The sequence below is a fragment of the Amblyomma americanum genome, chromosome 3 (assembly GCF_052857255.1).
Source record: "Amblyomma americanum isolate KBUSLIRL-KWMA chromosome 3, ASM5285725v1, whole genome shotgun sequence".
NCBI lineage: Eukaryota > Metazoa > Arthropoda > Arachnida > Ixodida > Ixodidae > Amblyomma > Amblyomma americanum.
The window spans coordinates 181966154-181993801 of NC_135499.1; the positions used below are offsets into that span (position 1 = coordinate 181966154).

At 44.6% G+C, this 27648-nt stretch overlaps 1 protein-coding gene and 1 pseudogene across 1 annotated transcript in view; both read left to right on the forward strand.

The window, feature by feature from the left end:
* LOC144125579 (ankyrin repeat and IBR domain-containing protein 1-like) overlaps positions 1-25243 on the forward strand; it is a 52223-nt gene extending 26980 nt beyond the window's left edge. The window contains exons 13-22 of the mRNA XM_077659072.1: positions 740-874; positions 2797-2883; positions 2965-3174; positions 4720-4947; positions 7116-7293; positions 8768-8875; positions 12771-12888; positions 16359-16441; positions 18322-18541; positions 25083-25243. Coding sequence (XP_077515198.1) covers positions 740-874; positions 2797-2883; positions 2965-3174; positions 4720-4947; positions 7116-7293; positions 8768-8875; positions 12771-12888; positions 16359-16441; positions 18322-18541; positions 25083-25101 — 1386 coding nt within the window. The 3' untranslated portion in view covers positions 25102-25243. The remainder of the gene's footprint in view (positions 1-739; positions 875-2796; positions 2884-2964; positions 3175-4719; positions 4948-7115; positions 7294-8767; positions 8876-12770; positions 12889-16358; positions 16442-18321; positions 18542-25082) is intronic.
* LOC144125580 (uncharacterized) lies at positions 23246-24777 on the forward strand (annotated as a pseudogene).
* Positions 25244-27648: the final 2405 nt, after the last annotated feature.

Consider the following 27648-nt stretch of genomic DNA (forward strand, 5'->3'; position numbering starts at 1 on the left):
AGGAAAAATATATATTGTTACCGAAAGCCGGCAGAAAGGGCAGAAGGGCACACACTCAGTGAATGAACGCACAAGCCCGGGGAAGACAAGGAAGACCAGCGGGTGCTGTCCCACCGCATGGCAGCGCCAGTAAATGGCTAACACTGTGGCAATATTAGTAAACAATTTTCTGGAGATGTAACAGTAAAATTTTGTGAGAGTAAGAGAGTCGTAAAATTATTTCTAATATGGTCAGAAAATTTTATGCGAATACATCAAGATATAAAAAAAATTTGCTGAAAGCCACATTCCTTTTAACTGTATTTTCACTTCGTCTAAAAGCACTGTTGTTTGTTTTTTGGATTGCTTTCGAAAAAGGGAATTTTGTTTATAAATAAAAACATTGAGCCTTATGGTTATCAGTATGGCTACTGGTGACTTCCACTGTACAGACATCAGCATTTTTGCAAGTCCTTAGCATTGTACAGGATTCAAAGATCTTTCTAGTGCCCTCTGATTGCAACAGGAGGCGCTGAATAGGTTGCTGCCAGGTACCAGTGATCCACTAAAGCTTTAGAGATAGTCGCACTACTAAAAAGAACATGTGTGGTTGTGTGAAAAGCCAGAATGAAAGAAGACCAAAATTAGCCTTTATACTGATGAGTGGCAAGTCAAACACAGTCTGCATGAAATCCTATCCTGTTGCAAACATCACTCTATGTATTTATGCTTTGTGTTTATATTTGCATTTTTTTTTCAGTGCAAGCATGACTTTTGCTGGGTCTGTCTAGAGCCATGGAAGAGGCACAGCTCTGCAACTGGTGGATACTTTCGTTGCAACCGGTTTGAGGCCGTGAACCGTGCCGAGCAGCATGCAGGTGCTATCATCAGTGAGGTGAATAAGTTTGTTTGCCGTCACCTTGCTGCCTTGGCTTGGACTTCTATTTGTGTTACTCTTTTTGTAGCAACGCTCGCATTCCCACCGTGGTCGCACCGCACCACGTGACCAACCACATGGCTGGTCACGTTACCAACACGTGACAAACCACGTGACTAGCCACAGCGCTGGGCCGTCGGCAGCTGCTCCGCACCACGTGACCGACCACGTGACCAACCACGCACGAAACCCCCCATAGACTCGCTCAATAATAAAAAAAAAAACCTGTGTTGAGGCTGGGAATCGAACCAGGGCCTTTGGCGTTTGAGGCGGAGAAGCTACCACTCCACCACGACGGCTCTAGGTGTCGCCGCGCTTTTGTTATGTATATCCTGGCCTAACAGAGCTAGGTCATCATCAATTTTTTTCGTAGAAGATGCCTATGCATGGTGCCTGCTGCATCTACCATATCAGTGCTTATCTAAGCACCACACTGTGGTTCGATCGGCTAACCTCACACTCCGCCTACTGCTTATAAATATACAGTAGAGCCCCTGTATATTGTAGTAGCTTGGACCAGCAAAAATCTTTACTATATCAGTTGTTGGGGATGGCATGGCTCTGACTATGCTCTCTGGCTGCTTACTAAGCACAAAGTGTTGGTTTATAAAATAAACACTCAGAAATACCTGACATTCTGCTCTTATGGACCCGTTATGTGATAATTATTTATTTTCAGTTATCACATGCTATCACGTTTTTGCCTTGTTTACATCTTGTGGAAGTACCGCATTTACATGATTGCAACGTAGCTATGTGAAACCCAAAGCTTTGTATGATGATGGCATCTTCTTCCGTGGCCTCAGCGTCATTTAAAAGACAGATATTAAAAACGCGCGCAACACAGTCAAACGCGTCAAAACCGCCTCCACTTCTTGCCGCCGCTTCCCCATGCTTCACGCTGCCGTGCTACGAACGCGCGCCCTCTTATTCCCTTTTCTGCCCCTCACTGAACTTTTACTGGCTTTCCTTCCTCAGCGACCCGTGCTGCTTTGCCTCCTTCCACGCCCATAGCCAGATTCACTTTTTCGGTGCGTGCTGCACACTTTGCTTCAAGGCCTTAAGGTCTAAAAAGTTCGCTTCTCCCTGCAGCTGTTGAGCTTGGTGGTGAAGCCACCTCAAAGGGTGCCGTTTTATCATATTTGGTATCCATTTGCCTCACAATCCTAGACTTCACGCGTACCGTGATGTCATCATTTTGCGGGAAGTACATAGCCACAGCCAGACGGTCTTTCATATATCCGCTTCATTAAAGAAAATTTTTGCTGTAATCGAAAAAAATGTATGGTCATCTATAAAAGGCGAAATGGGACCGCAGCTTCACTTCACTATATCCGAGTTTTTACTATAACAAAGTTTACTATAGCGGGGTTCTTCTGTATTGTTAGGGAAGAAGGCGGTTGCAGCACGTAGAACGACTGACGAACTCTTGCCTTTTGCTGATGATAATTCAAGAAGGAAAAAGGCCATGAAATAAGCATTTATAGTCTAATGCTGTAAAGTTATGATATCCTAATTTGAAGCAAATGGCGCAAGTTTTGTTTTAAAAAATGAACTTAAACGATTAATGTTTCAGGGTCAGAGTAACAAGGCATTTCATCCCTTGAAACCAGTGTGAAGTGTCATTTTGCAATGGTACTTTGACCTGCAAGCTTACAGTTTCAAGAAAAGCTGCTTTTTCTTTGTCATTGAGTACTCTGAGTGAGCCAGTGAAAGTTAACAAAATGTGCCGAGGTTGACATCAGTTTGGCGGAATTGAATTGAATTCCTCAGTAGTTGTGTTCTTCAGTTGTAGTTGTTTAGTTAGTTTAGTTGCTGTCACTCTGGGTACTGTCGAATGCATCTAAACAGATTTGCCCTGCGATTACTCTCTGTGGCAGGCTGAGGTAAAGAATAAGGAAATGCAGGAGCTGAAGAAGTTTGCCCACTATTACACTTCCTACAAGGAGCATGAAAAGAGCCACAAGGTACAGTATGTTTTTAACTTTTCATGACAGGAGGCAACGGTCAAGTCGTTACAATGCGCTTCACGTTGCTCCATGTTTCAGGCCGAAACCGCCATCCAGGAACGCCTTGTTAAGAAGGAGGAAATCTGGGTTCGTGAATATGGTGGAGAAGATGGCTTGCCTAATGTTCACTTCCTTGGGGATGCTATATGGGAGTTACTACGGGCACGTAGAATTCTGTGTGGCTCATATGCTTATGGCTACTACATGCAAGATGATGGCTATGGAAAGACAGTCTTTGAGCTTCTCCAGGTGAGGAAATGTAATGTTTTATCCTGAAATTATGGATCGCTCTGCGTTCATGTGTATAAATATATTATGGATTTCAACTTCTGTTCATTGTGTCAATATCTTTCCGTTGGGTCTGTGTAAATATTTGTAGTTGGAAGAAATATAAAGGTATTGTCGAGTCCGGCTGTCTTATTAAATGCATAATAATAGATTTTTTATTGCTTTTTTTGGTGTGTGAAAGTTAAGGATTTCTTCCAGACTCCTTCCTGGCGGGGTAGTGTGACAGTGGGCCAGTTTACTTTTTTACGTGCTAGAACAGCTCGCCTGAGATGTTTGCTGTGGCAGCTTCTATAAGAAATTTGGGCTTGTGTTAAAATTGCAGGGGCACAAGAGTAGAATAAGCAGAATGTCTTGATGCACCATAATATGAGCAGGCTCATTTGTGCAAGTTTTTCTTCTGTGGAAGGAGAGAAAAGAGGAAAAAGAAAACGGCTGAAGCTTGTTCATGGATGTAGCTTAACCCTGCACCAAATTAATTCTGGAAAAATATACCAAAATCACCAAATTTTTATTAATCAATCATTAGTTTTTTCCTGTAATTTTCATTCTGAAAATATATTACATAATTGGTTTCTGGTTAGAATTAACACAAAAATTTAAATAAAAAAGCTTATCTCGTGGTTGGCTTTCCCTCAGTGCATGCTATAGTAATGAAGTACAACATAAAGAAATGCTGTGTGTTTAGTTGACCTGATGCACTGTAACACACTGCAAAGTGCATAGAGCATAGGTGTTGCTTCGTTCTAACACAAACAAGTTTCCATCATTAAAAGTTAACGTGCACTACCCAGGGTGCCCCCATTGTTGTCGTCGTCACTGTCACTTCCATCATCATCTGAAGCCATCTCTAGCTTGCAAACTAAGTCCGAGTCTTTGTCGAAAACAAATTCTAGATCTTCAGCAGCGCTACTGTCAGAACTGCTCCAAGAAGGAGCTCTTTTTCTTAGCACATCGTCGCCACCGGCATTTTTCATGTGTGACGCTATTATGAATTGACTGTTGTTGGGCTTAAAACGCGCTAAAGGCGCGAAACGCATTTTTTCGTGGACAAGTGCTGCCCGCTAGTGTAGAAAATTGCAAGCTGCTCAAAAGTTGGTCGTAACTCATATTTGGCAGTGGGAGCAGTGCAACGTCGGGCTGAATTGAGTGTGACTCATCATTGGTGATATTGGTACAATCTCCCTTGACGAGTACAGCTCGAGGTTGGTGATTGAAGGGTTAACGACCTCAGAATATGGCTGCTGAATATCAGTCATCATGAACTGGCCTCGTATGGTTGGGTTTTGAGTCGAGCTCTTGTAATCTGAACAGTAATTAACTTGCACTTATTTATGTAAAACCAAGCTGCCTATTTTGCAGCGATACAAACATTGAGCAGCAATGCTCGTGAGTTTTCATCATTTGGTGTACACAACGCACTTGGACTAAGGTTATTATGCTGTTGGCAGGCACACTGTGATCCTGCCACATGTGGTTTAAAAAGTGACTGCTGTGTCATGCATGCAGCACGATCTGGAGGAGGCGACCAAGGCCCTGTCTGACATACTGTCATCACCTCGTCTGCGTTTCTCGCACCGCACTATTGTGGAGAGTGCGGAGAGAGTGCTTAGAAAGCGTGAAGAGTTCTTGAGGGCCATTTCTCGTGGCCTGGTTCCCCCAGAGACTCCACCATCATCGCGGCGCACTCGCAGGCGGCGCTACCCAACTGTGTTTGGTCTGGATCCTCCAGAAGACGTAAGTCACTCTTGCCCAAATTACCTTTCTTATTAACTCCCCCTCTCAATGTAGCACAGCCATTTGAACCCTGCTGTCATATGCTTTCTTTATTTGTTCACATGTCTTTATGAGCTTGTATGGCTGCAGCTTGAGATTTTCACCATTTTTTCTTTTATGTACACTTGACGACCGATTTTTCGGACTCTCTAGGGACCGCGAAAACGGCCGAAAAATCAAATTTGATAGAAATAATCACGAACTTGTTATCAGTATGCCAGGGGAAAGGGTCAGTTGTATTGCACACATTCTAAAGCTCCTCATGGCTAAATTTCGCTACGCAACACTTGCACAGACGACGGGCAGCGACTACTTTCACGAGCTCGGCCTGGCTGTGCTGCCCTCGGCATGTCGCCGATGAACGCACAGGCTGGGACAACGTCTAAACAGGAAAGAGAACACGCCACTGCGGGAACTGTGCTGTGCTTGCAATACGGATGGGCCCGGAACGAGAACGCGAAGATGGCAAAGCAATAAGAACTGAGAAACAGCCGAAGCAAGCGCTACGTCGGCATTGGCCTTCGTCATTAGGCCTAGCAACTAGAGCCAAAATCGGCATCGTATTCTGCGATATGCACTCTGCGGTGGCTTGCATGTAATGAGAGGTGCATTGCCTGTCATCGAAATGCCAGTTTTTTACGGTTTTACAATAGAAAAGTCAGGGTTGCGGTGCGTTTTGTCGCGGGTGCGCTGACCTCGCTTTGAAATGCACCACCGTTTCCTCCCGCGCTCGCCGTCTCCATGAAGCCGTACGCCTTCCACGCGCTTTGCTGCTACCTCTTTCCGTATTCATAACGAAATACTCGGCACAGATGATTTCCGCCAGCTGTGACTACTGTTCAAATTCGTGCGGCGGAAGACATTCAAGAACAGTACGAATTCGAAATCACACGGGCGCAATGTACCGACTCGTGCAGAATTTCAGCATCGCAAGTTAAGAGGCGCTCCCTTTAACCTTGAATTAACCTCGATCTCTCCTGCCGTTTGAATTAATGAGGTTCCACTGTACACATTATATGGCGTCTTGGGCACTGGCGGCGAGTGCGATCGAGGTCCGAAAAATCGAGCAGTCAGTTGGAGTACATCCGAAATTTCAGGCGCTCTTATACATTGGCTCTATGGGCCACATCGCAGTGCCGCAAAAAAGTCAGAATAATCGAGAATGTCCGAAAAATCAGGCGTCCAAATTTTTGGTCGTCCATTGTATTTTGCTGTCTTATGACTAGATGAAAGGGATGCCTTAATAGCGTAATGGACATGAGGCCCCATAGGCACATGCTGTCATTGAATGCAAAATGCGCTCGAGCTTTAGGTTACAGACAGTATGATTCTATGAAGAAAGCATAGGTTGAAAAATCTGGGGTAAGCTGCATCAACTTTACTGCCAGAAAGGGGCCACGAGTTTGTTTGGTATAGATGGGTGCAGAATCTGGATTCCTTTTGTGACTCCCCCCCAAAGATAATACTGCAGGAGAGCACATTGTTTCATCCTTATTTCTTAAGCATAGCTACAGTTTTAGTGGATAAATAGGTTATTGACAGGTACATTAATCTGTGTGTCCTCCTGAATGTTGATGTCTACTATGTGATGTGCTGATTTTCTTGTGAAGCTCCAAGACGGGCAAGTTTTCTTGTGTGAGGCTAGTACCTTCTCTCTAAACATAAAGACTAATGTGTCTGTACGTTTGTTTTTATGCTTTCAATGGATTTATAGTCTCACGCAATTCAAGGACGCGGCTGCGAATACCCCTCAGCGGAGGGCCCTCCAGCCAATGGGCTCAGCTGTTCATCATGACGTTGCTGTTAACCCCCTAGCTTGACATCCGAGGTGGCTGCTACAAAAGCTTTATTAGTGCATTCATTGTTCATTTTTTTCAAGTACAAATCTAGCTTGCTCCTGTTTTTCATTTGTGTCAATCGTTGGTTTACAACCAGATTCAGTTCAGAATTCATTTAGTTCAGTTTTTGGGCTTCTAGTGAAAAGTCTCAAACTTCTTAGCAACTCTGATGTGCTATTGAGAATACACACAATGCCAGAGTGGTGGTGAGGAGGGGGTAATGCCACGCACAAACTTAGCAAACAAGCGGACAGCTTAAATAAATGCCACTGCTTTTCATTTCACGCTCAGGAGCACCTGATGCTAGCACTGTTGGAGTCTATTGGGGATGGCCCTATGGAAGACCCCTGGGTGAAGGATGCCCGCGGATGTCACGCCAACCTGGCTGCACTCTTCGACTGGCCTCATGATCCCAGTACCAGTGGCAGTAGTGCTTCAGACACGGATGACGAGGAAGTCCGCGAAGTTGGTCAGTTGTGCTTGGTTTTCTGCCATCGAGCACAGAACCATATTGGCTTGGTGTTTAGGCTTTTACTCGTGCTGTTGCATGGCTTTGTCATATACCCTCTTCAGTGGAAGATGTGCTTGTGGTGTAGGATTGAGCACGTGCTAGTGGCTTGTGGCATTTTGTCTAATGGCTGCTGGCTTGTCAGCCACAGCGGTGCTTGTGTTGATTTGTTTTGCAGGATGAAGTTAGCATTTTGCTTTTTAAGCTCTTGCCTCAACCATCCACTTGCCGTTGCCACTATATAACAGCATAATACAAGGGGTCTCTAACTAGATCTTGTAGAAACCAGAAGTTCTACAGATGCCTTTATTGTGTTATTTAAGTTCCCAAAACAGTGCATACAATCATACCTTTACATCTGCAACTTGTTAAGCTCGCACTTACTGTATTGCTATATCCAGCTACTTGAAACTGTGCCTTTCGCACTAACGTATGGGCTGCTGTCATTTCTTTTTCCTGCGTGATAAGCCTTGACACATCTGTTTTTTTTTTTTTCATTATATCATTTTGTTTCAATCTTACCTGGGGAGTAAACAAAGGCACACAACACCGTGGTACTTTGTGGAAGCTGGTCGTGTTTCGTTTGTCAAAAAGTTTGGGAACCTTTGTAACAAGGCTTAATACAATGACCACAAGCTTAGAAGCTTAGGGATGCTTCAGTTTATGCCTTGAATGCTGAAAGTTTATTACAGCTATTCAGTTATGGTTATGTGCACATTGTCAATGCAACTGTTCTACAGTCCTCACAGTGACATTGCATGACTTGCAGTTTTTTTTTCAAGAATAGGTTTGTTTAAAACTTGGGCAGTTTATGAAAATAAAGGGGCAAAGTATGCTTTTAATGTGTTTACTTGGCCAGTAAGCTTGTATAGCTTACTTTTAATCTCTATTCCTTGCAGAGTAATCCTTGACCCTTGTGTTGCACCTTTCCCAACGCTTCTTGAAATATTTCTTCAGAATACACTTTGCTTTGTAGGGCTCAGTAAAACAGACACACAGTGCATGAAGTCGCTGTGCATATCTGTTTGTAAATAAAACCTATAGGGTATAGAGAATAGAACCTATACTACTGACTAGAACTTTTTTGCTTTAGGCTATGTGAATTTTGACAGTTTACTTACATACCTTAAAAGATTTTGTCGCTGGGCTATTTGTTGGGTCATTCCAGAAAAGCACTCAGGCACAGAAAGGCAAAATATGTTCAGTGCAGAAGCGCACAATAAGACCACCAGGTGAACCATAGCTTCATGCCTGCCTTGATGGTTTTGTTACTGTATTTAAGGCACCTGGATAGACCTTTTTTATTAGGGATTGTTATTGTGCCACTGGCTCAGCAGTAGTAATTGGTCTGAATAAGAAGAGAGGCCTTATTATGCATGCCTCAAATGGACATATAGCATTACCTTTTCTTTTTTCTTCTTTCTGTACTCATTAGGTGTCTGCTCACGAGAGGGCTGTACAAGACCACGGGCGCGAAACCCTCGAACACAGAAATTTCACGAACACTGCTCTCTCAGGTGCCAGACAATGCACAGTAACCAAGGTGAGGCATTTAAAGTCGATTTCCTCATGTTGTGGCCTCCTGCATGGAGTTGTGAAACTTCTTCAGGTTACAGGCTCTGGCCACATGCAGCAGTTTCTAGTCATGATTGCCATGTCCTGTTGGCATTAAAGGTGCACTCAAGAGGAACCTGAACTCGTCTTTTTACCACGGGAACTCTATCTACACGTTCCAGGCATTCTTAGAAACTTCGAATTATGCCCTGTGCGGCCGATTTCTCTAATTAAATCAGATTAAACATCCCGTTTCCCGCCTTTTTTTGAACTCAACACGGTAGGTAGGCAAAGTCAACCAATGCATGGAGTGCCTTTCAGCCAGTCCAGTGGCGGCTTCTCCTTTCACTTTTATTTTGTTTTTTAGGTTTCAGTGAATAAACAGTTTCAGTCACAAGCAATATAGCCGCGAACTAGGCCGACGGAAATAAAAATAGGCATGGACTCTTTGATTTATCGGTCACTCCGCTGATGGCAGAGCGGCAAGCCACCACGGGACTGGCTGACGCATTGGTTGACTCCTCCTACCTACCGCATTGAGTTAAAAAAAAAGGCGGGAGCCGGGATGTTTAATCCGATTTAATTAGGGCAATCGGCCGCAGAGGACAATAATTTGAAGTTTCTAAGAATGCCCGAAATGTGTAGACAGAGTTCCCGCGGTAAAACGACGAGTTCAGATTCATCTTTAGTGCACCTTTAAGAGCTCTGATGTAATGCACTCATGTGACATGACAGTGCATAGTGGAAGGAAAGCCAGGCATTTAGCTGCATTTTTCGGGCTTTCAGCACTGGCCAGTGACTTAGGAAAGTGCTGCCGGACAGCTGGGGAAGGGTGGCATTTAAAGAGGAAGGGAATGGAATTCACCTGCAGTTCCTTTACTGCCGTAACTGTGGCTGAGTAGGACTTCTTTGTGAATGGCTAGCCCAAACAAATGTTTAGCCCCTACAATTAAATGCTTTTAGCTTCCATTCTCAGAACTTTCAGTCAAGCATTTTTCCAAAGGCAGGATTTTTATTCCAGATCTGAAGCTTGCAAGATTTAATTGGGTTGAGCTGGATTGAAACCAATGCTGGTACGATGCAGTGTGCTGCCAGCCTGACGCCTTAGTCCATTCGGCCATTGGTGCACTCGTGCATAGACTGCTTATGACAGACTGTACCATATGTTGCATGCGCTTCTTATAGCAGATAACAGATGGTGTCACTAGCACTCGTGGAGCATTAGGGTGGCAGTGGTACTGGAGATAGATGATCGGAGAGTTGCACAGTGTCTTTAAGGCCTTGAGCACTATGCAGGCTTTGCACCGGATTTGCGAAGTCCTTGACTGTATCGGCAATGGCAGTTTTATTCGGCTACATGAAAAAGTGATAAGGTGGCTCAACACATCGTGAAGACAAAAATAGGTGGGTGAATGCCACCCTTAACGGGCATGTGACCTGGCCAAGACCATTTCAAAGAATGCAGCTACTATCACTTTCTGTGGCCTGCCTCATAATGTGCTGCACTGGTCCTGCAAAGTGTTTCACGTTGGCACCTACCTTCGGAGGCTGATAGACTGCAAATTTTGGTATGGTCAAGTTGGCAGGATCTTGGATTGTTTGGCTGCACACGATATCCCTGAAGAATACCCTTGTATAGAGACCTGCACATTTTCACTGTTTTAAAGTACCTTTACTGTAACGGTGAAAGAAGTGCCTTTTTCTGCAAAGAAACAGTCCTATGTGAACTGTGTGGTGGCATTCTCGGTAAGCCACCAGTAAATAAATGTAGCCTAAGCTATTTCATTTATGTTTTTACGCAAGTCAAGTTATTTCTTTTTCAAAATTTTGGTGGTGTCCTAATTTCAAGCGGTCTGATGAGCTTAACTCTTTCTGCAATTATTGTTCAGATCTCTCAGCCAGGGTAGCCTTAGTTACGGTTGGTTAAAATTTAGTGTAAAGTGTTTCCATGCGTCTGAAGAGCGTAGTCGTGTTCTTACACCTTTTGATTAGTCCAAACACGCTCCAGGGAAATGTGGCTTGTGCCTGCTGGTTGGTGCACATGTTTGTATAGAACACTGCAAGTGATTTTCCTATGTCACTGCTTTTGAGGTGGCATAGGCTTACTCTGGATTATTTGAAAGATCTGTATAGGAGGCCGGGACCTGCTCTGATAAGGGACCAGATTTTGTTTTTCGCTTAACTAACTTAGCTTGACTGGTCCTAAACGCGTGGCTCCATCAGCCGGCGCCAGCACATTGCGAGAAAGGTGGCGCAGCACCAATGATGGCGATAGCACTGCTACATGGCTCCCCATCGCAGAAGGAGGAAGAAGAATTGCAGTCAGCAGCATGGTACCCACGAGACATGATCGGCAACTGCGTGGACAAGGGGGGGGGGGGGCTTGGAAGAGAAACGTGCACCATGTAGGCTGGTTTCATGGTCTGTGGCGATGATCTCTTCTCACTCAGCTTGAGAGTTTCCTCACAGTGCTGGAGGATGGATAAGGTCCATCATACTCACCACCACGTTATAGGGAGACTGGACGATGGTGTGGACGCAATTCCAGCAGCAGAACCAGGGCTGGAGTAGTTGGCTACACAGTCAGCCAACTCTGCTAGCTTGTCCAAGGTAATGTCACATGCTGTGGACAGGACGACCATGATGCTCTGAGGCCTGCGCTGAAGGAACAGCTCGCAGAGTAGCGGCTGTTGACATCCTGCGAATGGTCGCCGAGCACCTGTCGCATGTGGTGGAGGAGCTGAGATGATCGGTGGTCACCAAGGTCCTCGGCGCTGAGCAACTGCTGCGGTAGCTACGCTGTGAGAGGTCTTCCTGGCAAGAACCGTAGCCTTGAAGTGGTCATATGGGGAGGAGAGGTCGGGCATCTTCAAAACATCGTTGAACCCATCAATCACCTGAGCGGAGAGGGTTTACACGTGGGGAGATACTTCACGTTTTGTGAAGGGATGCGCCAAAGGTCAGGCACAGCCTCCACTTGTGCGAACCACACGGCGGGGTTCCGGGGTCAAAATAGCGGCAGCTGAACATGGACGCTGGCGATGTCCTCTGCAGCCAGTACAGGAGCTGGGACCAGGGGCCTGGGTGGTGAACCACTTGGTGGCAGTGTCCGCGTTCATTGCATCCGGGTCACCGCGCTGTAGGGAGATGAAGATTCGGTCCCCTACAAGCTAATTGGGGTGCGACATGAACAAGGCAAAACAAGACGAGTACCATGTGTCTACTGCTTTATTCTCCCTGGCGGATGGCTCCAGCAGTCAGCGCCAGCGTGTCGCGAGAAAGGCGGCGCAGCACCAATGATAGCGATAGCGCCGCTACCGCTACAACGGTGATCTCGCCTGAGCGCCATTGGTGACCGATTTTTGGAGGTCGTGTTGTGAGCGCTGTTTTCTATAGTACAGAGATACTGCTTCAGTATCCTGATTACTGTCTTTTATGTAATCTAGGTGCCATTAACAAAGGATTACTTTGTAATCACTGATATTTTGCTCCTTTTTTTTTACTTACTGATGCTTTATGGCAGATAGTGCTCATGGAAAAATAATTTTTCTACATATCAGTTTAAATGATCATATAATGCACAGTTGTTTTCCAAGAATAGTAGATCTTGCACTTTGTAGTTGGATCCACAGCTGAAACAGTGAAACAAAGAATAGGGTGCATGTTAAAGCTGGGCGCGCATAATGCTGCCATGGCATTTGCTTATTGAGGCCCTTTGACTTGTGATGTGTTGAGCAAAGGTCTCTGCTTGCACCACATCGGTATGTACTTCCTAATATTGAGGTTCTAATTGTGAAACCCTTAATAAAGAACCTTTTTGTCATTTTTGTTTGCTCAGGCAATACAAAAGGCTGTCACTGCAAGTATTTGTTTTGTTTTTGCAGAGAGGCATCGAGGTCGTCATGAACTTGATTTTTCGATGGACCTGGTGATTGCATTAGAGCTGTCGAGAATGCAGATGATTGAAGACCAGCGCCGTTTTGAACAAGGCTGCAAAGCAGAGTGAGTAGGAAGAGCTGTACCCGTTTTGGCCACTTCTTGTTTGTTCTTTTAGGGCAGTTCAGCATAATAGTTGTACAGGCTAGGGGTATGGGAATATTTGAGATTTTTCAATAATGAATAGAATATCTTCCTCTTTGATGCACTGAAGGAGTCAAATAATGAAGGTTGAAAATATTTGAAACTGTGTGAATAAGTTGCTAAATTTCTGGACAGTTTTTAAGAATTAGTGTGAAGCAATGCTGTAGTTTTATGCAAAGACAGTTTTGAAAATGCCACCCCTTCAACACTGCGCAGCATGCTGCCACAATGGGTTTTTGTGGGAAGGAGGGATCAGCACGGCAGTGTTTATTTCATATGGCGCACTGATAATGCTCATACATAGCCTCCAAGATAGAGGGGCACGGCATGGTTTAGCCAGTTTTAACAAACAATGCCACAATGCCTGATCTCGGAGGCATGCTGGCTGGCAGCTGGTACCTCTCTCATCTACAGATATGTGGATCTAGTTTATTTGCTGTCATTGTCAGTTTAAAAAGTTAATTTTCCTTTGCATATGCCATGATGGAGTTGTTATCGTAGTGGTGATCATTACTGCCTCTTTTCACACGTATATCTCTGACGCTCTGAGTTACAGTGCTGTACCACTGTGCGCTACTAGCATTTCACTGTTCTCACTTGTTTGCCTCACACAAATATTCTGTTTGTGTTCACTTCAGTTCTTTCACTATTAGATTCATATTTGATCCAGTAGCAGAGTTACACAATTTGTATTCAGTTAAGTTTTGAAAAGACCCTATTCATACCCCCTTAGTACAGACATGTTCTGCATTGTGCTAGCTAATTCCTTATGGATGGTTGTGTGCGAGATGCTGGCTTAGCATGTAGCTGTGCATAGTGTCCCGGCACCGGTTTTGGTGCTTCAAGGGAAGCTGGCCGAATATTGTGCACATACAGTCAGCATCTTGGGCACACGTTATCAGGGCTCTGGACAACCAATTATAAGTGGCAATAAACTGGAATGAATGACAGTCCTGTTTGCTGCTTTCACTTATTCGCTTGTGCACTTGCGCTTGTTCCAGCCAAAATTGTGGCTCTCTTGTACTCACTATCACACATTGCTGTTAAGTCTATTTGTTCTGTGGCTCAAATTTATTTTATAGAAAAAAAGAAAAGATTTCATTTCCTAGTGCAGCATTAAACAAAATGCACCGTAAATATAGTACATAAGTGTGAAATTTGACACTAATGAGCGTGTGGTTTAGACAGCAAACCGTTCTGTCTGTATGCCTGTCTCCCTGAGTGACATAGCAGTTTGTGAGACAATTTCCATATACTTATTTTTTTATTGATAATTTTTTGTCTGTTTTTCAGCAATTGAAAGCTCTTTGGCTAAATAAAACGAATACCCTGCTTTGGTGCTGGGAAGCACGCAAAACAACCAACTTGAGACATAATTTTTAGATATGGGATTGTCACTTTTTCATGGTAGCAGCACCTGGAAACTCTGACACCACGGACACGACTGCCGCGCCACCAAGGCGGCAGCTGGCAGTGTCAGTAATGAGCGTGACATTAAGCAAGATGCATATTGTATTAAAGCTATAGTTGAGAACACGAAGTGGTTTTCAAAATATTATAAATAATTAAGACTGGTGATATATCTTGTAGGTACTAGCAACCCCTTTTGCTGGAAGGCGCTGATTGGCAGTGGTGTTGTCAGCATAGTAGTAGCCTATTTTTTCAAAACATTTTAGGAGATGATGAGGAAGCAACATTTAATCGTGGAAGAAACGGGGACTAGTTGCAAGAGAAAAATTAATTATGCCGTCTGAAGTCCCCTCCAGCAAAGATAACCATAGGTATTGCACCCAGTTCTATTCAAAAGTGTTGTAATATATCCACTTCAGGCGACGTAGCCCGAATACATGGAAAGCCATGAAGTTTTAACAAAGCATGGTGCAATAATTGCTCAGGCCTGACTTCTTGGCCTATTTGAGATGTAAATTCCTGCCAAAACCACAAGTTCTGCCCTAACTATAGTTACCATAAGGAAATATCTACAAGAATATGCATGCCAATATTTTTATTTTCCTCTCCATCATTAGACTGTCCCTTAAAGTCGCAATTTTACAAAAAGTGATCTGTTAACTGAGGGTTATTCTGGAGCAGTTTTGCTGCCAATCAGCTTAAAAAAATAAGGGAATTTTGTATTTTCGTTTAGTGAACTGATAGACTAAGAATGTATTTTAATTTTTAGCCCTAGAAAATGTGAAACAAGTGTATTAACTAAGATCAAACTTTAATTTTCAGCCCTTGAAAACAAGAAACAGGCATAGTTTGAAGCAATAGCTTTGATGCAGAATTTTTAAAAGCGAGCATTTTAAAATTGGGTTTCATCTGGAAAACATTTTTCAAAATTGTGTGTGTGTGCGTGCGTGCGTGCGTGTGCGTGTGCGTGTGTGTGTGTGTGTGTGTGTGTGTGTGTGTGTGTGTGTGTGTGTGTGCAAGAGAGGGGGGCATAGACCAATGTTTGAAATTATTTATTGACGTTTCGACCGTGGAATGTCATAAAATCGTTTCAAACGTTGGTCTACGTTTATACTGCTACTGACCTATATATATATATATATAGGCATCTTAGGCATGATGCCCTCATTTTGTAGCTTTCTTTTAATGCAGAGCAATGGCTCTTATGAAATCGCACTCATTTTTTTTCCATAGTTACTGTTTTGGCCATGCTTGTATATGGTTAGTCGCCTTGCTACTACGACGCCACCCGTCATTGTGGCGTTGAAACGGATGTCACATGAAACATCTGTCTCCTGGGCATTCTGTTCCACATGTGTAAGCATATTTGTGATGGGGGATGCACTTATGAGCAGTAGAACCAAAAGTAAAAGTGCTTCGGTCTTGCTGAATTTGTTTTTGTGTACTTGTGTTCTACAAAGTTATCGTACCATATTTAAAAATTTCTCCCACCTCAACCACAGGCCCATTTGCACACAAAGCTTGCAAATTGAGGTAATTTTTGTCTCGTACCAAGTTTTACAACAATACTTACATGGTTCAGCTGCACATGATGCGAAACTAGAATCGCCTGCGATGAGATCGAGGAAGTGAAAGCTGCCAACGCAAGGTTTCTGTGAAAGGCAGTGGTGCAGACAATTATGGGTTTGCATCATGAGCGGCTGAACCAGGTAAGTATTGTTGGCAAACTTGGTGCAAGACAAAGCTTTCCTTAATATGCAAGCTCTGTGTGCGGTTTCACTACAAACAAGCCTCAAGTTGAGGTGGGAGAATTTTTCGGGCTGCTATGCTGAAGTTGCAGAACACTGTTTATAGATGCAATCAGTTTAATGAACATATTGTGTCGATGTATTGTTGCCAGGACTGTAGGCAGCTCTAAATTTGCATAAGGTCAGCTGAAAAATTAATATTTTTTTCCATTTCATTTCTAATACCTATTCCAGGCCGCAGACAACTGACTCTGCCAGTTCACTATCGCCTGTTGAAAACAGGCTGCCATCATCACCTGCGCCATGTTGTTCTTCAGGTCAGTAGGAGAGATGGCACAGCCAAATTAGTGTTTTTATCAAAGTAGTTGCATTATCTTGATTTGTTTTCATACAGTTTTTAAACCATTTGAGCAACTTGGCAGCTGCTTAAGAACTATGCAATATTTCCTTGCGGTGCCATGAATTTCTGGGTTACCGTATTTACACAATTGTAAGTCGACTCGAATATAAATCGACCCCCCCCCAGGTCACAATTAAAAAAAAAACGAACTTGGTGGTCGTTTAAGCTTGGCCTGTAATAGAACGTGATAGCATTATCCTGCGGCTGCCGCTTATCGCCAGCCGCTATGTGCTGCCGCGCGCGGGCGTGCTCGTGGGCACATTCCAAAACGAAAATGTATTAGTCACTGGATTACTCATCTACACTTGTGCCATCGTCCAACTAGCACTGCCGTCGTTCTCGCTGCTGCGCTCCCACAGCACGTCGTTCTAACATTGTTGTTTAGTGAAATCCCACACTTCGCAACCAGCCACATTACGACGTCGCGTGGAACAGCTGAAAATATTGCCTCGCTGCAGATACCACACTGTATCACCCGTGGCGAATGTCGAACTTGTGCCCCGGCGTGCAGTTGTTTGTTGTAAGTCGACCCCCCCCCCCCCCCCCCCCCCCCCCCCCCCCACACCACAACACACACACACACACACACTTTCGATTTTCAAATGTTGAAAAATAGGTTGACTTACAATTGTGTAAATACGGTAGCTTGGTATGCGCAGAGTACACAGTCAATCCCGAATATATCAAGCTCGAAGGCGGTTGCAAAATAATTTGATGTATTGATAATATAAACATGGCATTAGATAAGCTTATCTGTAGCATAGAAGGAAGGAGACATGCACTCGTGCTAGCAATACGCTTCGTGCAGCAACGTGACGGGCACATTGGCAGCACACCACTTGCTAGGCATCGCTGTGGCTAGCCTGCATCGTTTCGAAGCTGCAGCGAACGGTGCTTTGGATCTAGCCACTTCCAATTACATATAAGATGTCTAATCCAGTTACCAGTGCACTAAGATGGTACAATGACTCATAAAAATTAAGGGGTGGTTAGTTTCAGCAATGCCGTCAGCACCAAAGCAAGCGAGGGCTCCTGCTAGCCTTCCGTCACCTAGGTTGGCCTCACCGCATGACAAGCTGTGTACCGAATGTTGTCTTCTCTGCACGACAGCTGTGCTGCGTGGCTACTTCAAGCACACTTATGTTCACATCATCACATGGCTTTGCAGTGCTAGCACTACCAGTCCAAGGCTACTCAGCCAACCCAGCTGCATACATGAAAAATCATTGCGGGAGCGCCATTAGAAGAGCACAGCGTGCCATTTGATATTGCGAATATTCCGCTGAAAAAAAGTTCAATAATCACGAAGAACACTGATATACATTTGCATGGGTTTTTGAAGGGGTGTTCTCTTGGAAATATAAACAGTAATTCGACATATCCAGCTTTGCATTTACCCCCTTACAGCGACAGCTGTTGATGAGAGGAAAACCCGGATTTGTGACGTTCGTGCAGGGCAGGAAAAAAGCTGTGGCACGGAAAAGGAAATAGCAGGTGTACAGCATAGAGGGTGAGGCTTTGCAGCTATAATGCAGTGTGATGGGGAGGTTGAGATGCCACGGCATAGCACAGCATGGAAAGAGGGAGGGAGACCATTACGCAGTGCTTCATGGCAGCTATCACTGGGCTCTCATATTGCACAACAAAGTGTAAGCATTTTCTCACATTATGCAGCATAGCATGAAGGTTTGCAGCATAGTGTAAACATTTGTCAGTTTTCTTGAAACTCATGGTGCTGCCTGCATATAGCTTATGGTTGGGGCTATCCAAACCTGACCAAATGTTTTTGTCACACAGGTGGCGAGCATGCGACAGCATCACCTGCTCACACCTCGAAGAGTGACAGCTCTCATACGATGTCGAGCCCAACTCGAAAAACACTCACACCCACTGCAAGTTCTGCAGAGGGTCCTGCAGAGCCCTCAAGAGCTGTTGATGCCAAGAACCTAGCCTCCAACCTGCCAGACACTGATCACAAGTTGGAAAAGGATCTTTTCCGTCCAGGGGCCAAATCAGAGTGAGCAGTCAGAAACGGGCAAGACAGGCCACTGGTTCTTTTCCTCTTCCTTTTCCTTGGTTTGCTCATGCTTTGTTGCAGTATTGAGTGGATTACCTAAAATGCTCGCTTTCGGGAGTATGTGACTGTTGTACTTTATGTCTCAGGTTCATAATCAAATCTCTTCCTAAACACTGTAGTCATGGGGAGCTGAAGTTTGATATGGTGTAATCTCTAATTCTCTCTCTCTCAATTCAAACCTACTTATAATTCAAACTGGCATGTATGAGTCCTGACTTCGTCAAACGTGTTTTAGTGATAAGCAAGCCCAAAGTAGTTCGAACTAACAAGTGTCTATGACAACAAAGTTGAATCAAAAACGATTGTCCCATGGCATGACTTTTCGCGCTTCTAGAACTAAACCATTAGTAATTTCATCAGAGATTCATGCCTTTATTCTCGATATCATGCTTTTACAAAAATGTGCCAAGCAGGGCCAGGGATTTTCAGAAATTTTTAAATTCTCTTGAGGTTTGAATTAATGAAGTTGCGCTGCATAACTGAACTGACTGTAACCAAATGGTGGTACTGCAGAAAAACATTTTCCTGGTGGGATAACGCCCAGCAGACCTTATGCATTGGGCCTTGCCTGAACTGCCTGAACTGTACCAGAATGTCAGAGAGCTGTCTCTGTCCTGCGACTGACTTCATAATGTGAAGCTCATTTAGCAAAAATAAGCTGGGATGGATATGCAAAGTAAATATTAATCGGTATCTAGGACTTTCGAGCGTGCTGATTGGCAAGTTAGGCGACCAAGTGGTCCTCTGCCACCACTTCTCTAGACACTTGAGCAACATTTTATGTTATCCGTGTCAGATTGTGGCATATGATTCACATGCCATATAGGGAGAAAGAATTTGTTTGCCATGTGCCTAGCTTTCTTGAAGCAGAAAGGAATTATGAAAGCTGCTCACTGCTATTAATGTGTCCACTGCGTTTATACTGTTTGAGCTTGCGACAATGGTGCCTGTACTGTGCAGGTGTCTTTCATGATAACCATACTTCCTTGACTTGCATTTAAAGGCCCTTAAGTGGGAGTGTACATATTAAAGAGGTAGCTCTCTGAACGACTTTCCCTGAGGCAATTACCGTTTGTCGTTGTACTGTTAAACCTGGATTTAACGGACCTCTATATAGTGAATTCCTCGATATTACGAAGTTTTTCAATTCCCTAACGCCACCCCCATTGAAGCGCGTGTATTCAAGACGTCCATGTAACGGAAGGTGTTGTGGTGGTTGACCTTGATATAACGAACTTGCTACGCCATCTAGTATATGCTAGCTAGTGCTGAGCTACTTGAAATTTGTCAGAACCATGCGAAAGTTTCATGATAATAACACGCAAACTGACATGAGAGGAATGCTGATCGCAAAGCGCGCCATAGTTGACACAATGCGCCGTGATCCAGTGTCGTTGGTGCATCTCTGGCGGTTTTTTTTTTTTTTTGGAATGTCATACCACGTGGCATTACACCAGTTCATGCTCAGAAGCAGCAAAAAATAATGGGGCATAGCACAAAAAGAAAACGACACCTGCAGTGTGCGTCAGGAGTGGGGATGGCAGAGAACACTGGCGACGCAGGGTGGGAAGTCCGTTTCCTGAGACAGCAGCGAGGCGAAAACCGAGGGAGGGAACATGCAGGTAGAAGCACACGCCTTCGTGGCCAGCAGTGCAGCCATGCGCGTTCTCTAGCTCAGCTGCGGTGCACCTGCCTCCCCCACCCTCCCAACTCCACTCGTAGCGGCGTTGCGCGAGCGATGGTGGAGGTGGTGGCAGCTGCTGCTGCAGCCATGGTTTTCTGTAAACTTTTGCAAGGTGATTTCACCTACATTTATTTCTTATTTTGTTTTTCATCCTGCAGTGTCCTTTTGGGTCTTCTCGTGAAAACTGCATGTAACGAAAACCTAGATGTAACGAAAAATCTGACTTTTTTCAGTTTCGTTATAACCAGGATTAAGTGTAGTTTGCCATGGCTGAAAACTCTCCCTTCACTTGTGAACCCTCTGCCCGGGTGGGCTGGGCAGAGGGTTCAGTTTGCATGCCTGCCAACCCTCCTGAATAGTTCAGGAGGCTCCTGAATTCTTATCGAACCCTCAGATTGTATGATTTTATGAACACAATCTTAGTTTCTCATGAAGGTTGTCCCCGATTTTGCAGAAAACCATTTTCCCCAGAAAGAAAGAAAAAAGAAAACTCGCTGCATGCAATGTAGGCAAGCCACAATTGCTAGCCTGTGCTCATTATATGGCTGTACCCAAAGTCATCACAGCTTGTACAGCAGCCAACAAATTTTTTGGACTTTGAAAATTCACTTTCATACTTTTTTGACAATCTGCCAGCTTACGTGACAAGCTGCCAGCTTACATGATAGACTAATGCGTATTTCTATATGATCAATATTTTTTGAAAGGGCCAAAGTCTCAAAGTTATTTTTTGTCTATATAAACAGTCTTTCTGGCACTGGTCCGTCAGTCACGGTAGCCACCATGTTAAACTCTCTGCTTGATAAGTGTGTTACTATGAGCTTTTATGGACCGTTTCTGGGCTATTCGCCTCTTTCCTTGCATTTGTTGACACGTGTTCCGAGAAAGTGAAAGGCATGCAGAAAAGGTTTCGACCCTGAGGTCAGGGTGACTGCTCAGAACTGTCAGCTCCTCACATTAGATCAGAAATGTTGCAGTATGTGGCCAACAATCTCAGTGGCACTGTTAAATATAAGCATCGTTGAAACTGTTGAGGTTATGTGCATGTGCTCTGCAAGCAAGATGTGCATTTTCAAACCGTTCACCTTGGTAATGACGAGACTTGTGGTTCCGTCACGCTAGTTGGAACGTGGAGCGAGGACAGCAGCGCTCATGGGTGGGTGGGCCTGTGTTGCTGCATGCATGATCGGTGGCAGTATGGAAGAACCCTTGGGAGCAGTCAGTCTTTCCGGTATGGTCCACTGTGAGTTGTCACAAGGGCTGGTGAATCTTGCACAAGGGTGGATTTATGGATCACTTTAGGGAGGAGGGGGTCAAATTTGAACCATGCGTTTTTTCTTGCTTTTGGTTTATCTATGTAAAATTTCTCACTTGGGGTATTGAACAAATTATTTTTAGACGCTTGCTTTCCATCTCCACCATGCACAATATAAGGCTCGCAAGAAAAAAAAGAAACTGGCAGAAACTGGCTGGACACTCCAATCTTCTGTTCGTGAAGTGCCATCACATTTAGGAGTGCCTTCAGAAAACCTGCTGAGTGAAGTCTTGCGTGGCAAAGTCACTCTTAAAGTGGACAAGCACACCACCTGTATGCGACACTTAATATATTCACACCTAATCCCCCACCTCCCTTATCGTTATCTCCCATTTTTAGACATTGGCTGGTTGGCAGGTATGAGTTTCATACAGGTATTACTCAGTGTCATCTTTGGCCTGAGGGATGGTCAAAAAGTCTATGAGCTTTAACTGGAACAAGAGCACTGTGTGGGCAACATGATCGTGTTCATCTCTGTCTGCACTAACATTGTGCACTTTGCGAGGATTCTGCAGATTAAAACAAAACATTGTGGGCTTCATTTGGTGCAATGCCAAACTCTTCAGTCACTGCTAATGGCATCGTAAGTGGTGATTTTACACCGCACTTAGAGCTCAGTACAATTGTTCGTGGAAGACACTGGGAAGTTAGCAGTGCCATTGAACTCTCAGTGTATGAAACAATCACAACATGCAGTTTGTTTCCCCCCATTCCACCCTGTATAGCAAAGGCAGGAAAGGAACTCTGCTAAAACATAAGGCATCAGTATTGGCTTGCACGTCCCTAAAGGCCTGTAAAGCCTTGAAGTGCTGAAGGAGTACAGGTGTTAAAGGGGTACCCTAGTCACTTCAAGTGCACGTGGCTTTCCTATTACTTGATATATCTTCTCACAGTTTCCTGTGGTTGAATGTTTCTTTTAGAGGGGATGCGGGGATCGGATTGCGAAAATCGCGGAAAAGGTCGGTTTTTGGAAAATGGCAGATTCGGATTCCGCATTACCTTTTCTATCACTGTTAGAAAATTTCTGCTGAAAAGAGTCTAAGTGCACCTAAATAATATTTTTCTGACCACGGGTTGCAAAAAGCTGGCTGAAACCTGCGCAAAAACAGCCGATTTCAGAGCGCGATACCGAATGCATCTTCGCCGCCACCTGCGGCAAGTTTGGTGTCACTGGAAAGCTTGCTTCACTGCGGTACTTCTCCCAGTTTCACCACGTGTCTACGATATAAAATAAATGCACAGACGTGAAAAATGTGAGGGCCCCCGCGAAGCCGTAGCTAGGCGCCGATTCGTTGCGCCAGTCACGTGGTGCTCAGCGCGCCCTGCGAGTGGCTGCCAAAAGGCACGCCGTTTCTCCAATCGTCTGCTGTGCGCACGCTTCGCGAAAATGATAGTTTGCGATTCAACTGCTGCTGTCCGTGCTGCGTTTTCGTCAACTCATCCGCTGCGTGTGGTTACGTATGTGAGCCAGTGATGGAGTGTCACACAGGCTAGAAGTACAGGATGAAGTATGCTTACGGGAAGCATAAGCGCAAGCCTCCTGTTCCGAAACAGAAGTGGCCAGCAGCAACTTAACCGCACGAACGGAGGTCTGCTCCGCTATTCAGTCATGCTGATGTGTCGTCCCAACGGTGAATTTGAAGGCTCGGCGCCTCAATTAGCCACGACATCGCAGTGCAGCTCCGGTGTAGGAGGAGTTCCGTTTTCACAGCAGCGTGTGACATTGCGGTGCCAGCTCAACGGGATGACAGTGAACGTCTGCCTAACTGCAGTTGTATAGTTAAGGGGCACCTGCCCTCAGAATCAATGATCGGCAGTGAATCTGAGGGCCAGGCGCCGTCCACTAGCCATGACATTGCAGTGCAGTACCGACCCGGGCAAAGTTCCGTTTTTGCGACAGTGAGGGATGCTGCTGCACCAGCTATACAGGACGACAGCGAACTTTTACCTAAGCAGAAGCTCACTGTTCAGGTGCACCTGGGACCACGTTTTGTGTCCTTCAAAGCAGCTGAGGAGCAAGCATGCAGCGTCCGTGATATGCATTGCACGGTGTCGTCAAAGGAGCGCAAGTTCGGGTTCGCGCGGCGGACAGAGGAAGAATCGGCCCCAGATGAAGATGAATTCACATTAATTCAGGCTGGTGTAATGAATTCGATAATAGGGTCTTTACTCTGCCCAAAGTGCTCTAAAAAGAGGTTTTCAGTGAAGCATGAGACAAAATTGGGCCTAGCAGTAAAATTGGTGCTTTCCTGTAGTGCTTGTGGCCGGCCCTATTGCTTCACATTGGTCATCAAAAAGAAAGTCTGAAGGAAGGACTTTTGAGGTGAATATAAGAGTTATGCAAGCCATCAAGCCCATTGGAAAAGGGCCCAGTGCCCTGAACCACTTCTAGGCCACAATGAACGTCTCGCATCGTGGGCTGCATCAAAAAACCTATCAGTGCCATCTAAAAAAAATTGTTTAAACCTGGAGCAGGGGAACCTGTACAAAACATTTTTGCAGATACTGTAAAAGATGTCTACGACAAGATGCAACCATCCAGCCCAAATAACATCACAGTTGTGTATGATGGCACTTGGCTTACACGAGGCCACAGCTCTCACATTGGTGTAGGTTGCATCATAGAATTTTACACCGGGCTTGTGCTGGATTGCACCGTACTGTCAAACTTCTGCCTAGGTGCTGTCAGCGACCAGCAGAGAGTGACCCTAGCTATGACACTTGGATTGAGCAGCATCAGTGCCAGAAAAACACAGATGTTGCCTCAGGTCAGATGGAGGTGGAAGCTGCACTAATACTTTTCAGGCGTTCTTTCAGCAGCTATGGCCTTCGCTACACGAATGTCATATGTGATGGTGACAGCCGAACATATCTTGCACTCTGCAAAGATGAGGTATACGGCTTCATACCCCTGACTAAGGAGAACTGCATAAACCATGTGCAGAAGAGGATGGGCACTGCACTCCGCACACTGGTTGCAAGAGCAAAGAAAGGGGAGCCATTGGGTGGGAAAGGTGGACTCACGCAGGGTCTAATTAAAAAACTGACCAACTACTACGGTTTTAGCCTTGCATAGAAACACCCAAGTCAGTGACATGCAGAGGGCCGTGATGGCCACATTGTATCACGTGACTTCTACTAATGACCCTTGCATAGAAACACCCAAGTCAGTGACATGCAGAGGGCCGTGATGGCCACAATGTATCACGTGACTTCTACCAATGACGAGCCTCATCATGAGCTGTGCCCACCTGCCCTGACAGTTGGTGCAGGCATAGGTCAGCACAGGCCAAAATGGAGCCACCATAAGTACAAGCTACCAAGACGGGTAGCAGAGGCATTGCTACCTGTCTACCAACACCTTTCTGACACTCAAATGCTGGAGCGTTGCAAGGGCAACAAGACGCAAAATGGTGCAGAAAGCCTTCGTTCTGTCATTTGGCCAATGACTTCAAATGATCAGCATGCTTCATTGTTTGCAGGGGAGACTGCACTCCATGAAGCAGTTGCACGCTACAACTTTGGGAACTTGCGTGCCTATACTGAAGTATGCAAGTCTGTGGGCATCAAACCTGGCAGCCTTGCCCTTGAGAGAGCTCAGGAAAAGGACCAACAAAGAAAAAGAAAAACATGCAGTGCAGAAAAAAATGAAAGAGCAAAGGCATAAGAAGACCTCTGCAAGCAAAGGCACTGAATATTACAGCCCTGGGGCATTTTGAAGAACATGTAGTGACTGTGCAACTTTAGAGGCAGTTTTCTCAGAAGTGAGTTTTGAGCCAACTGTCCTGCTTGCAGAAAGCATGAAACAACTATGCCTTGTCGAATTTGTGTGAAGTTTGTTGCATTGTATTTCTTAGTAAATTCTCTATGCAGAGACATTCCTGTATTTTTTAATAACTGTCTCATTTTTTTTACTGTTTAGCTAAACTGGCACGTTGATAACGACCTCATTTTTCAAACATGGATATAATGTCCTGTGTAAAAAAATATAAGGGCGATGAAATTATTTCGAGAATGTCACTGCATGAAATATTCATTTGGGCAAAATATAAAAGCAACCGTGGGCTTCTACCATGTTTTATTGTCACGCCAGGCTTTCTGCAAGTTGGGTATAACAATGTTGCAAATAAAAAGTTTTAACTTAAGATATATCAATGAAACTATGTATTTAATCATTCAGCATACTTCCCAATAACCGTGTCAAATTTCATTGCTCTACTACAAAAAATAAGGAATTTCACTCCGATCCCCACCTCCCCCCTTAATGCTGCCATATAGCCGTCAGTTAATGACAAAATTTTCACTAAACACAGGTTAGGGACCCTAGGAAGTTGAGTGACTCTATTGTGTTCAAGTTGTACAGCAGTTCTGCGGTGCCTACCGAAGGTGGTTTCCTTTGCCGTAGCGTTAAAGGCCCCGTTGTCCGGAAAATCCGATGTGGGGTTGTAGCGGTTGTCGGGGGTTGTTGGTGTTGGCATTGTTGGTGTCGGCATTGGTGTTATGAGCGAAAAATCACTAACATGACTCTGGGAGGTGGTTCCCAGAGAGCAACCTAGGAGGCAGGTGGGCCATTTAGGTCACGTGACCTTGCGGCTTCATCACAACCTGCCCACTGGAGAGTGAGCACACTGCCCACCGTGGCAGTTAAATTAAAGTTTGCTTGTTCGGGAAGAGCAACCTAGGCCGCAGAAGGCTGCAAAAGCCGAGGGAGAAAGGCATCTGAGTAACAGGCTAGCAAAGTGACTAGTGTGTTGAGGTGCCTCAAAGCAAATGCTTCTGCGCAACCGTCCTTTGACCTTGAGGTCGCGAAAATTCAGGAGCATGCGTGAGCAAAAGTTTCTTTCTGGCTCCTCTTTCTTTTGAGGGGGAGGTCGCGACATTTGGTAGGGTATTTTTCACTAATTGCATGGCCCACGATTCACGTCTTCTAGGGGTGGACAATGACAAGATGGTTTTGACATGATCACTATTTTTAAAGGGGGGTGGACGATGACTCAGGGATGGGCGATGACTTTAGGTATTGCTTTAGTATTAAAAGTGAGTGTGCATGTTCTGCTTATATATTTAGCTAATAAGCTGACTCTTTGAACTGTTCACTAAGCTACTTTGCTCATCATGCCTTTGGATTTCCAAAACCATTGTTGCTCACTTGTATGATGTTAGGAATTCTGGGATGCCACTGGTTTTTATTGCAAGTGGTTGTATGTTTTCTTGCGTTCAGTATGAAACCTGCAGCAGTGACTCTTAAAGTACTGTGTAAATTTGGCAGTTCGGGGAGACTGCCTACATGCACCATCATATCTTTAAGGAAAATCTGCGATATAAAGAGCAACAGAAGCTTTCGTAGCATGGATTTGTTTCACCGTATTCGGTGATCTATGGCTTGAGCCTTCTGCTGATTTATTCAAGGCCTTCCCTGGAAGAGAGTAGTGTGTATGCCTGTCAGTTTCACTGACATTCTGGTATTAAAGGTTATTTTTGATTTGGTTGCAGTACCTCACATCAACACATGCGAGGCACATAGTTGTGCACATTGGGTTTCATTAGCTGTATCGGGCCACTATTGTTCCATATAGACATGAACTGCAATTTCAATCTTGTGTTTTTGATGCTGACTCATATCTGTAGTCGCATATTTATGGTAATGTCTGTTTTTTAGGTTGCTGACCTTATTTCATGACGACACTTGAAATTCTGTGTCTTACTGTTATGCCTATTAAATAGAAGCAGGCCTGTTTATGAGACTAGATAATGTTGAAAATATCAGGGAGTGCCTTCTGCGTGTTGTTATCATACATGAAAGAACTGTTTCCCTTCACTTCATGGCTTTCAGAAAAATACTTAAATTTAAGATTGTTTACCGCACTCCTCTTTATACCCAGTTGCTTTACCCGCTCTCTGAGGGTAAAGCAAATGAAACGTATAGATTTTGTATATGATCAGGCATGAGATGTAAGTAAGCTTGTTCAGGAATTTTATTTTAGCTTGCATTTGCTTTTTCAGTTTTGAATAGTCCCACTAACTGCAATTCTGGGCTTGCAAAAATTT